The 12080-nt window shown below is 47.2% G+C and overlaps 1 protein-coding gene across 1 annotated transcript in view; it reads left to right on the top strand.

Moving 5' to 3' along the window:
• Positions 1 to 12080, top strand: part of LOC146182297 (tyrosine-protein kinase transmembrane receptor Ror2-like) — a 502076-nt gene that overhangs the window by 149417 nt on the left and 340579 nt on the right. Inside the window, exon 2 of the mRNA XM_084577387.1 lies at positions 11360 to 11668. Within this exon, the coding sequence (XP_084433513.1) occupies positions 11360 to 11668 (309 nt within the window). The remainder of the gene's footprint in view (positions 1 to 11359; positions 11669 to 12080) is intronic.

Raw genomic sequence — 12080 nt, 5'->3', positions numbered from 1 at the left:
CTGCCCAACTCGTTGATGGCGCAGCTTCGGTCGGGATTTCAAACGTAGTTTAGCGAAAAGAAAGACATCTACCCTCTCCACCTCCTCTTTCTTTCTTTTCTTTCTTTCTTTCTTTTCTTTCTTTCTTTCTTTCTTTCTTTCTTTCTTTCTTTCTTTCTTTCTTTCTTTCTTTCTTTCTTTCTTTCTTTCTTTCTTTCTTTCTTTCTCTTTCTCTCTCTCTCTCACGAGCACCGAACACAAGAGTGCGCCAATTAAACGCACTTGCAAGGTCACACGCCCATACAGGGCTAATTTTGCAGAAAAGCCGCGGCTAAAATTATCTTTGACGTGCAGGTGGACCTGATATGTTTCGGTTTTGTCATATTACGCCGTCGACACTGAGAAGAAATGTCACGTTAAGTGGCGCTGTCGGAAAAAAAAAAAAAACTGGAAAGAAGAGACCTTGCTGCCGGCGTACCAAATGGTCTCTACCCAAAGGAACCTGCCGAATCCAGCACACGCAACGTTCTCGCAGGCGGTGTGTTTCTCCGTAACACGCGCAGTTAGGCGCCGTCAGACGCAGACGCGTGCGGAGGTGCTGTACCGGGATCCCAAACTGATTGGGTTTTAATCGCCTGCACAGCGCCGAATTTGGCCCACCGGGTGCCTGCCGCCAATGCAAATGACTCGAACAGGCGCGCACAGGCGGCTCCGGTTACGTGTGCGCGATTGGGTCGCCTTCTCCGCCGTTTCCCCTTCTCTCTTCCGTCCGCTTTAAGCGTGCACGTTGCGCTCGTGTTGTTGAGATCTAGCGAAATAGGCGTCGTTTGCTAGCGCGATTCCCGAGCTGCACAGTTCGCGCGCTGCCAGGGAACGTTGCCGTCCGGATTTTCGGTAGTGACCTTGTGTAGAGCTCGTTACACATTCAGGCACGTACGCCGTGTTCGCACCTCTGGGTCAGTAATGGTGTTGCATCAGGTTGTTTTCTTGCTCCTCGCTCCACTTACGGGAAGGGAAGATGTAAGGGCCCGTCTTGTCCACTGCGCAAGGAAATGCAGTATGTTCATATTGTTACGGAGCTGACGAAGTATACAAGAGCTGTACGTTGTACGAATGTGGCATTACAGAAGTTTATCATAGCACCCCGTAGCGACATGCTAAAGCTATTTCCATCAAAATTGTAGTAGCTGCTATCATTGCAGCCTGTGCATTGCTGGTTTTCTTTTTTCTTTTTTTCGGATATTTTTCATGTTGTACCCGAACGACAAATTTGGTACGTGTTTACCTTTGTGGGAAATGATCATAGTGATAATCATAACAAGTGAAACTAAAAGCGAATATGCTTGTTCAGTTACAAACAATATTAAACACTGGTACAGGCTTCTATAGGAGCTATAGCTCGCTTTTTGAACACTGGAGTGAAGCACTGGGTAGTTGTTGTATCATGACCATAAGAGTGTGGACTAAGCTGCTTCGCCTTCAGCGTCCTCTTGTTAAAAAACAATGTTCATGTTTTTTTTTTAAATTTTACAGGTTAACTAGCTATCCTAATCTTACAAGCAGTTGTAGATGCTGCAAATCTATATTAGTAATGAGATGTGCGCGAGATGAAACTACGAGCAAGTTCGTTCACTTACCCTTGGTTCCTAAGGTAGTTTCATGTGTGAGAAGCATGGTTCTTTCCGAAAAAAGGAAAAAGTTGGGTATTCTGTTGTGGCACTGTCTGCGCAGTGTGTGCTTCTTTCAGCAGGCTATTCCTGTTTGATAGCCCTAGTGCGGTTCCTCAAGTTGCAACCTGAAAGTCACTGAATTCAGGCTCATGCTGGGAGGAATAAATCTACACCACAACCGACTGTTTAAACAAAAAAAAAAAATATATATATATATATATATATATTTCTTTATGCCTCCTTACGTCGCGCGCGCGCATTCTTCCCCTCAAAGTTATTTCGACTGTACTGCATTTTTCGTTTTTTTACTTGCATGAATTGCACAGACGCGAGCGCTCACTATACACGAACGACGCTTGCATACACCGACGACAAAGACGGGGGAAGCCCGAAATGAACTCGCGTGATTTGTGCACACAACCCTACAGAAAATAAAAGGAACTTGGTTTGAAAGCGATCCTGTTATTCTCCAGGAGCGGGAGAGTGATGAAAGCCGATTAGAAAGAAAGAGAGCGGTTTAGGTGAGCGAAATGAGCGCCGCGGTTTTCTATTTTTCTGGCAACCGTCTGGAATTAGTGCTGACGTGATTGTTTGCCTTACGTTGCCTTAACGAGCAAACTGCTCGGGTTTCACCGCAGAAAAAATGGAGCCTATTTTTTGCTGCCTCTCTATGCTGACGGGCTGTTGTTTGGTCATGAGTGCACCCGGTGCGTGTTGTCCCCGCCCCAGTATTAGAGACACACGAAAGTAGGGGAAGTTGTTCTTTTTTGCCTTTTTCTTTTTTAAGAGGAGGGGGGGGGGGGGGGTATGTTCACCGTGTACTGCTTTTGTTTTCTGCTGTAGGGTATTGCCTTTACAATCTACGGAATAAATTTTGTCGCCTCTCCAGTTTAGAACGCTGGATGGAAATGAACTGGCGCCTAACTTGTCTGCCTTGAACGAGTAGTGCTGGCTACCAGGCAGCAAACTTCATATTGGTTGCAGCGAAATTTCCATTTGCATAGTAACTTTCGTCTAGACGGCAAAGAAACTTTGCGCTTTCTGATGACGCTGAGTATTTTGCGCGCGCGTTGTCTAGACAACTTTTCTTTTATGCTTTTTTTTTATATAGTTACGCGTAGTTATGACTCGAAGAGTTTTTTTGATGTGAGATACTTCCGTGCGTCAAAGAGAAAGAAAACCCTGTCGGAATGGCCGGAAAAGCAAATTCAGACTTGCTCGTCGCGAAAAATAGGAATAACGAAGTATACTTATAATTCTGTCACTCAATATGTGTTTGTTGCGCCTATTTTCTTTTTTCTTTTTACTCAAAAATCTACAGGAAGCACTCTGTGCCACTGATTTAACTACAGTACCATTTCTTTGCTTAACGCATTTCTGTGAATCGGATCATTATTTCGTGAAACATTTTTTTCTTCTCTGTGTCCGCGTGCTTTTCTCTCACGGGCTGACATTTTAATCAGCGCCGTATTTTGAAAGGCTTTTCTCTCAAGGGCTGACATTTTAATCAGCGCCGCATTTTGAAAGGCCTCACCGAAAATATTATCGAGATTTACGTGTTGTAAATGCGTCAGGGAACAATATATCACTCGGAAAGTTGACCGAACGCAGCTGCAGCCTGCGTAATCAATGATCTCTGCGACTGAGCCGGAGTAATAGTTAATAGAAGCAGATAGACGAGCACGAGTTCAACGACCGCTTATTCCGCCGTGCAAGCGTGATCCACCCTCGTGTCGCGGAGTGTACGTTATACAGAAGTTTGTTTCAGGCAGCCGCTTCGGGCTGTTATTACTATCCTAGTCCGTATTGTTTGGGCTGGCAATTCGTTTCGCTTGAATAAACGCGTCGAGGCGAAAGAATGCGCCCTGCTCTCTTCTTCATCTAGTAACAACAACAACAGCTACAACAACATCTCTTGTCAATTATAAAGAGCGCGTAAATGCTACCTTATTTTCGTGGTCAAAAAAGAAAAAAGAAAAAAAGAAAAGCTGGTCGCTTGTTACGTCATTGTTAAGGAAACGGTAAAGATGATTCAAGCGAGGAATCTTTGCCGTGTAAGGCCGATTACGTCACTGTGTGATGCAAGGTACAAGTTCTAGAATTATTTTTCACAAGTGGCGTTAGAAGTACACTAAATCCGCACTAGTATCTTACGGAGGAGAAAGGACGCGAAAGTAATTTTATTGGTAAATAAAGTAGTCTGTGCGCTGATGTACCTCATGCTGCTGTCAAAACAACAACAACAACAACAACAACAACAACAACAACAACAGCGTTTTAAGGAATCGCAGTGACGGGAATGCAATCGTGAACGTTATCGTTGGCATCTATACACCCATTGTCATAGAAGGCATTAGGCCCACTTTGCGCTCCTGTTCGTTTTCCGAAGAAGGGAAGAAAAGAAAATTAGAAGAGTGGAAGAAGAAGAACGGTGCACGTTTGGTGAATACCAATGATAAGGAAGAAAAGGGCGCAGAATGATGATACCAAATAGAACTGTGTCGAGGGAAGAGGAGGGCGCCGTAGCCGCTGAAACACTACCGAGGCACGTGACGTTGAAAGAGCGCGCTCGTGGTCGTCGCCCCATTACGTCGTAAAACCGCAAGAAAATCGCCACCTTAAAGGCCGTGCAGTGCATGGGGCACCGCGGAGGGATTTCTTGATTTACACCACTTCCGTGAGACCCTTTTCTTCTCCTGTCCACAGTCTCTGGGGGGCCGATAAAAGTGAGACCCTTTCCTCGAATAGCGGCTATTAGCCTGAGTGTTCGGCAGTGTTTACAGATCGCCGCCGGTTGCTGTTATATTGCTTCCCTTTATGGGTACGGGCGGCAGCATGTTTCATGTCGCTGTGTTTGCTCGTTTTCTAGTTTTTCTTGCTTTTATTTGCTTTTGGTTTTTATCCAGTAGTGAGGCTTTGTGAGAATAATAAAGGTTTTCGATTACGTCGGTTGAAACACGGTTGTGCGGGACACCATAAGAGACGCTTTTGCTTGGTGAAGGGAAAGCACCACATGGGGTGCCTGAGAGGTTTATTCGGCTCGTCTTGAGGTTACGGCTTTGACGATACCTGATCGTCCGTCGTTAATATCTCTACTAGCTACGGTCGGCCGATGATTACGGGAGAATTACAACAATTCATCTTATATCGGCGGTCGAAAGGTCTTATGTTGTGAGACCTTGGTAGGGAACGTGTATTTTGGTGATTCCATTTGTGGCGCGAGTGACTGCAGATGTCAAAGGAAAGTGCTAGTGCCCCAATCTACCGCAAAATTCAACTATCCTACCAAGGTGGCTAAGTGGCAACGAAGTTGTTCTACTTCAAACAAGCAAAATGTTCTCAATGACCTTAAATAACCTTGTTTCTGCCGCTTCGATCGCGTTTCGGCAAAGGGAGATTACGGAACAGTCTGTGGGCAAATGATATGGGAATCGCTAAGAAAGCTTTTGAGTTGATAATTGCAGTAGCGGGTGAAACGGTTTAGTCACCAAGAAGCAGTGAGTTGGGTGCATATAGGGCCCTGTATACGCAGACTTTGCACACATCCCTATATTATAAGACTTGCATCTTGGGCCTGGTCGATAGCTTTGACACGTATAATGCGCCCTAATATCACGGTCTTCAAACTAGGTCAAATCATAATGATCCTCGTTTTACTTTCTTGTACGGGGAAATGCTGTCCATATACCCATAGCGGTGCCTGACGTGCAACTTCGTATGACCTCAGACGAATGGTAACTTTCGACCTTAACGCCATTTCTCGTTATTTTGCTGTCGTTTCTGTGCTTTTCGGCGGCAAGTGGCATTATTATTCGGTGCCACTGTTTATTACGGAGTTGTTCGTGACTCGTAGCTGCCGTGGCCTTGCGTGGTGCATAAGCGGCTTCGATTTATGGCCGACTCGCGTGCCTTCCGCTTACTTGCTTCCGTATTACGCGATTTGCTTCCCCCTTCACTTCCTATCTCAGCCTCTGCTTCCGGCGTTTGTCGTCGACGGGTCCGTGTTCGCCGAGCAGTCGTAAACGGTTTACGGCTCCTTTGCGCAAGGAGGAGGCGTAGCTTTTTATCTCTTGTTCTCTCTTGACGTTGCGAGAAAACGTGGCTGAATTCTGTGCGAAGTTAGGCGTTACGCGATCGCATTTAGTCCGTCGCAAAGTACGACTGCCATTCCCGCACTTTCCGAGCCCACCCATACCATGTTTTCGCTTCAAGGGGAGACTTTCGCGCAAGTAACCACGTGTTATAGTCCTAACGAGAATCCAATTTTGATTTAAGAGAGAACTTTAGAAGTGGTGCACCGTAGAAGTGGAAGTGATTTCGTAGATCTTTTATATTCATCTTTAACCCCGGTAATTGCAGGGATTCTAAAGCTGTGAAAACGCAGGTTTTAGCCTGTGACTACCCGCTTTGAAGATGCCGCTCCCGTGGTTACTGACTGCTGAATTAGTGTGATGGGTCATGCGGATATAAAGATATACAGCTCATTCGTCGTGCCTGTCTTCCTAAGTGTTAATTTCTTCCATGAATTGAAAGCTTACTATATATATAATAAAATATTGCCTCTCTGTGATATTCCTTATTATTTAGGTTTATAGAGCAGCGATAATAGAGGAGTTGCAATACATGCCCTCTTTAAGAAACATTCCTGATGTTGCCTACGTCACGTGTTTTGCCCTGGTGTAATACAACAACGCATACTTCACCGGAAGCTAAATCAGCGGTTTATGCTGCTTACACGATATGTGTTGCGCATTAGAACGTTTAGGATATGCAGTGATATATCTGGTCTCTTCTTTTCGCACCTTCGCCTCTATTGATATACGTTATGCGTGGATACAGGCACTAAAAATCAACCAATTATTGTTGCTCCCATCTCCTTGTGTCTTCTGGTTCTTACGCTCTGCCATTAGTATTTAGTTTCTCTTTCTCTCATAAATTGCCTGCACTGCGTTGTCATGTGCAACGTCCGATTTCGCTCCCCCCCCCCCCCCCCCCGCAAAAAAAAAAAAAATGAAAACGCAGCCGCCCTTACGCAATAGTCGGTTTTGTTCCACTTCACTTGGGGCTCATAGCTGGGGCGTAAATGAGCTAAGCGTAAACGTCCGCACTCTTTCTGGAAGTGCGCGATCATGGAATGTTGAGAGACCGACTCCCATCCATCGCATGGGGACCATTTCTCCGCAGAAAAATATTTGTTCCTTGATTCTGAGTGAAACGCCATAATGAAATGTCTTTCAGCGATGCTTCCAGTCAGGAAATACAAGGTGTTCTCGCAGTCGTAGGCTACTTAAAAGCGTTTTCAAAAACCTTCCCCCCCCCCCCCCCCCCTCCCGTCGTCGTCGCTTGAATGTAGTCTGCCCAAGGTCATCAATCGAAGTAGCGAGGAAGGACGATATAACGAAAAGAAAGACCCAATTGGAGATACAAGAGAAGCAATAGGGGGATGAAATTTGCGATTCATGTAATGAGGAAGACTGCGCTATGGTTGTAGCTCTTTCTTGAAGACAAAACATGCATGGGGATATAAAGGACGCTGTCGCGAACGGATAGGTGAAAGAAAAATAAGCCCTGATAAAAAAAAAAAAGAAGATGGGAGGAACAAGAGATGTGTGGCCATGCAAGAAGGGCAAGAAAGGAGAGGAAAGACAATTGATGGGTCGATCTGACGCGAATGCGTTAGCGTGACGGTATTGTTTGACATCTCACGGTTTTGCCTGGCTGGCTCTTTGCCGCTTTCCGCTCCAGTTGTTCAGCCAGCCGAGCACACTAAAGCTTAGCTGGATTTGCCTCGGTAGTCTTCGTAGGAACCGCTGCTCTTGGTTCTTCACTTGTCGAAGGAACTGCTTCCATCACGTCGACAAACCAGCCAAGCAAGCCGTTTAAGCATACGGTACAGTTTAACTTAACTGTCAATAAAGACAGAAGAACACGCTACTCGATTATCGGCGCTTCCGTGCATCTCGTTCTCAAAACCTTACACGCCGACACGCCATCCCCCTCGCTGCCCTTCCTCCTCACATTCGGCTTTCCTCCACGCCGCTTGCCTTCAGCTTCGCCACACTCTCTCATCCATACGTGCTGTCTGCTTGTTCGCCCTCTTTCCTTTTTCTACTTTCGTACTCATTTGATGCTGCGCTCTACCCTTTCCACTCTTCAATTCTCCTTTCTGCACCCCTTTATCATTTGACTTTGCTACCTCAGTCGTCGGACACCTTTTCTGGACAAGGCCCTAATACAAAAAATCACTGCTTCTCCTGTAATCGAGAGACGTAAGCATAAAAATGGTTATGGGCATAGCGCGCTGTCGGCAAGGGCAATCAGTCTTCTGCTGTGGAGCTCAACTCGCAGAGCAATCGCTTTCTTCAAGACGCTTCCTACCTCTCCTTTCATCAGGCTCCACCGCTTAAGCAGTTGCGACAGGGAGGACATTGAAATGCAGAACGACACAGAAGTGCGCTCACCCACAAAGCGAGGCAGGTCTGACGGAAATGTAGGAGAAAGCGCTCGTGTACTAATACCGCAGCACAGTGACAGACTTGATTCCAAATCCCAGAACGAGATTCTAAATAACAGTGTTATATGTGCGTGAGTGTGTGACCGTGACGCCATCCTCGGGGAGGGCGCCGAAGTTTTAGGGAATGGAGAACTCGCCCCTTCTAATCACGTTATGTGCCCGGATGTTCCCGTTTTGGGCTCCCGAATGAAGGAAAATCAGTGCCCGGATTACGGCAGATCGGTGCCCGTATATTGGCTCTCCGCTTTTTTCCTAACGTCACCGCAATGCTGCCGATAAAATGAGTTAAAATCATTTCATGCTTAAAACCAGCGTGCGCGAATGGCGCAGCAGGCGCATCCGCCCTCTCGGGACTCGACGTTGCCGTCTACAAGTCCCACCTGGGAGCGAGAAGCCGTTCGGAGGCGTTGCATGACCGAAGAACTGTGAGCGATGGCCTCGCAACAGCGAGAGCGTACGAAGCGTCAGTGCGAAGCTGCTGCCACCGCCAAGCCGACTGTTTACTAATCCTAGTTTAGCCATTTTTTATTCTGCCTTATTTGGTTTTTAAGTTTGGATAGATAGATTTAGCTAGTCATTTACTGTACGCTTGGTTTTTTATGTCTTAAATTCAAGTTATGTCGACATAGCAATATCTTTCTTTTTGGAAAGACAATCTAGGTTAGTCAGGCTGCGTATTCTTCGACGAGTGCGTGTAACGAGGCTGTCGGGCGGGTAATGGGCTGACAGACTATCCCCTTTGAGAACGCTTCTTCCGTCGGTAAAGGGAGGGGGGAGGAAGGTTTTGTTCGTTAACTATAAAAATAACGTCTTTTATTGTACCTTGTGCACATTGCACATAATGCCGCCGAGTCGTTTAAAATACTTCCGCGGAATATCCTTGTAAAGGGAGCAGCTCTCTCGCCACGTTGCTCACACTGTCGCCAATCCCAACGCTCTCCCTATAATTTGCGAATCGTAACGACTTTGGACGGACCCGCTAACGCACCGTGTAACAACCTGCTCCCATTTTGCGAGAGACCGCGACCAGTCGTCGCTTTGCCGACGCTCCGGGCTAAAGAGTGGAAAGGGTGAAAACGTTCAGTGAGGAAATGGAAAATGAAAAGATGTAGTTGGGAAGAGACGGAGAAGGCTCGAGGGGAAGGAGGGGGGCGGCAACAAACCAAAATGGGGTTTGTAATTAACGCTTTCGGGGCCTGGAATGGAAGAAAAGGGTTGCACGGGTTTGAGAACCACCCGTGGTACGCCTCACCACCCTTCCCCTTTTCCCGATTTCTTCCTCTCGTCCCCATTTTTTCCCCTGCCATGCACTTCTGCCATAATTATAATCAGCGTTTCGCAGGCGCCTCTGGTTCCGACGTTGACGACGGATGCTCCCGTATGCGGGGTCGGTGCTAGAACTGTTCGGGAGCATTTACTCGCCCCGCGCCTTCTCTCCCTTATTCGCGATTCTTTCTCCTTTTTCCCCACGCCTCTGCTGACGACGTCTCCACGGCCGAGCGCTCGTTTCGTTCGCTGAACACGACTGATGAATACGAGACTTGTTTGGAGCTGACGCGAAGGCGCGCGCGTTGTGTGTGTTTGTTTGCTTCTGGCGTTTAGTCCGTGTTAGAGAGCTCAGCGCCGAATGACGCGCGTTCAGTGGTTGCTTGGAGGAGCGCTTAGAAAGGAACGACATGTTATCAACGTTTCGGGGGAAGTCGGGTGGTTAAGGATGGGGGAGATGAATTAAAGTATCACTCGACGTTGAGATGTTGCACAGAAGATGCTGTGGGATTTGATGACGCAGATCGCTCCCTTGAGCTTCCCCTCTATCCTGAACTAGCGTGCTTGAGTCTGACGCCTTTCGGGACCGAGAGACTCAGTGATGAAGGCGGAAGAATCTGTCGCAGTGGTTTTTGAGAAGGCGGACGTTTACACGGCGGCGTTGTTTTATAATCCCGAAACTTGTTTAGGTTTCGGGTCTTGAAGCTTACGTTTTGTGTGTAGAGTTATTTTCATTCACTTGCATATAATTAATTAACTTTGGTCGAACGGCTAGTTACCTTATTTGACGAGCTATGTTTATATCATTATTTTGCAACGGTTGTTTGTTTAAAGCTACATGGTGTTATGGTTTCCAACAGCTGGATACCATGTATGCCTGCACCTTAGATGCAGCTTTTTTTTCTGTTCGTAGCTTTATAAGTTTGGTTTGATCGTGTCTTCACATGCGCTACTTCGAATTTGTAACGACAATTTAACATAGTTTGTCAGGCGATGCACTGAGAGATACTTATTTTGTTTTGAAAATTGCTTGCCCGAATAATTTTCTTCCGTTTGTTACGCGCATGCCAGTGAGCGTACGTTAGAAATAGGAAGCGTGGTGGGAAATCATTAGAATGAATTTATTTGCATTCGGAGCTATTGTTATTAAAATTTGAATTCAGTCTAACCATACGCAAATGCTTTATCGCTTCGAGCAATCTATACTATGAAAGTCATAGTGTGCTGGCATTCACAGACCACAAGGTTTGCATCTTAAAATTTAGAGTTCATAGAGGCTACTGGGGCCGGGAAGCATAAACCATGACCAAATGTTAAAACCATGATAACAATATCGGGCCTACATTGAACCAATACAGTCCAATATTGAACTAATTGTTTTTGATCCCCACCGGGGTGGTGCAGTGGTTACGGCACCCGACTACTGTTCCCAAGGACGCGGAATCGAACCCCGGCCTCGGCGGCCGCTTTTCGATAGAGGTGAAAAGCAAGGTGCCCGTGTACTGTGCGATGTCAGTGCACGCTAAAGAACCCCAGGTGGTCGAAATTTCCGGAGTCCTCCACTACGGCGTCTCTCATAGCCTGAGTCGCTTTGGGACGTTAAACCCGACAAACCAAACCAAACGTAATTGCTCTTGCTGCCTGTGCGGTTTCTTCTCTGCCGTAGACTAGGTGCCTGCAGGGTATACCGATCATGATGTTCCTAGGATTTGAAAAACTTAGCAGAAGGATCGTTCGCATCCGCAAGAAGCTAACAGCGCAGGGTGTTCAATGTCATTGGCATCGCAAAGTACAGCAGCGGCTATTGTGTGGCCTGAGGAGTACTAATTGATAAAGTACATTGTAAATCGCGTTGGTGCCTCCGGTGTATGATGTGTTATGGCTCTGCAATCAAACTCACCATCTCCTCGTTTTGTATGTGCTTGCGCAGAGCCCGTGATTGTGGAGGGTCCCCGGAACCGGACGGTATTGCAAGGATCCCGCGTAGTGCTGACATGCCTCGTGGAGCCCCCTCCGACGTCGACTCGAGAAGGGAGCAGCTACGACGGCGCCAGCGTCGTGACGTGGCTGCTGGACGACCGCGGACTGGCCGAACGGGATTCTTCCCCATGGCGCGTGTTGGACGACGGCGGCCTGCTCCTCCTTCAAGTGGAACCCCCGGATGCCGGCTCCTATCGCTGCAGCGCCAGGAACCGCAACGGCGTCGCCTACTCTAAAGTTGCGCACTTGGGCGTTCATGGTGAGTACATCGGAACGTTTTTTCGAGAGCGGTAGCTCTACTCCTCCAGGTAGAAGTCCCATTACCGCTTGGTTCCGTCCGGATGACCTTGAAGCTGGGCCAAGGTCAAACGGGGTTTAGCTTGTCACGTCTCGCCCAGTGCGTTATGTTGTGATAAGCTGGGGCATCACCATATGACTGACTGACTGACTGACTATTTGGTCATGTCTAATGACATTTGAAATAGAAAAAAGAGTGATTCTCGATGACGTCAGAGATCGCTTGATAGACGCGCGTTGACGTCAACTGAACACGTTGTATTGAAAGATGTGACGCACGTCGTAGGAGCCGCCGTCTGCCGAAGCTGCGCATACGCCGGCGCCTCTACTAACAGGCAAGAACTGTCCATGGTTAGGCGTCAGCTTGACTACGT

Source organism: Amblyomma maculatum, chromosome 8 (assembly GCF_055883805.1).
Source record: "Amblyomma maculatum isolate TAMU_Amacu chromosome 8, ASM5588380v1, whole genome shotgun sequence".
Classification (NCBI taxonomy): domain Eukaryota; kingdom Metazoa; phylum Arthropoda; class Arachnida; order Ixodida; family Ixodidae; genus Amblyomma; species Amblyomma maculatum.
This window is presented reverse-complemented; position numbering and strand designations above follow the sequence as displayed.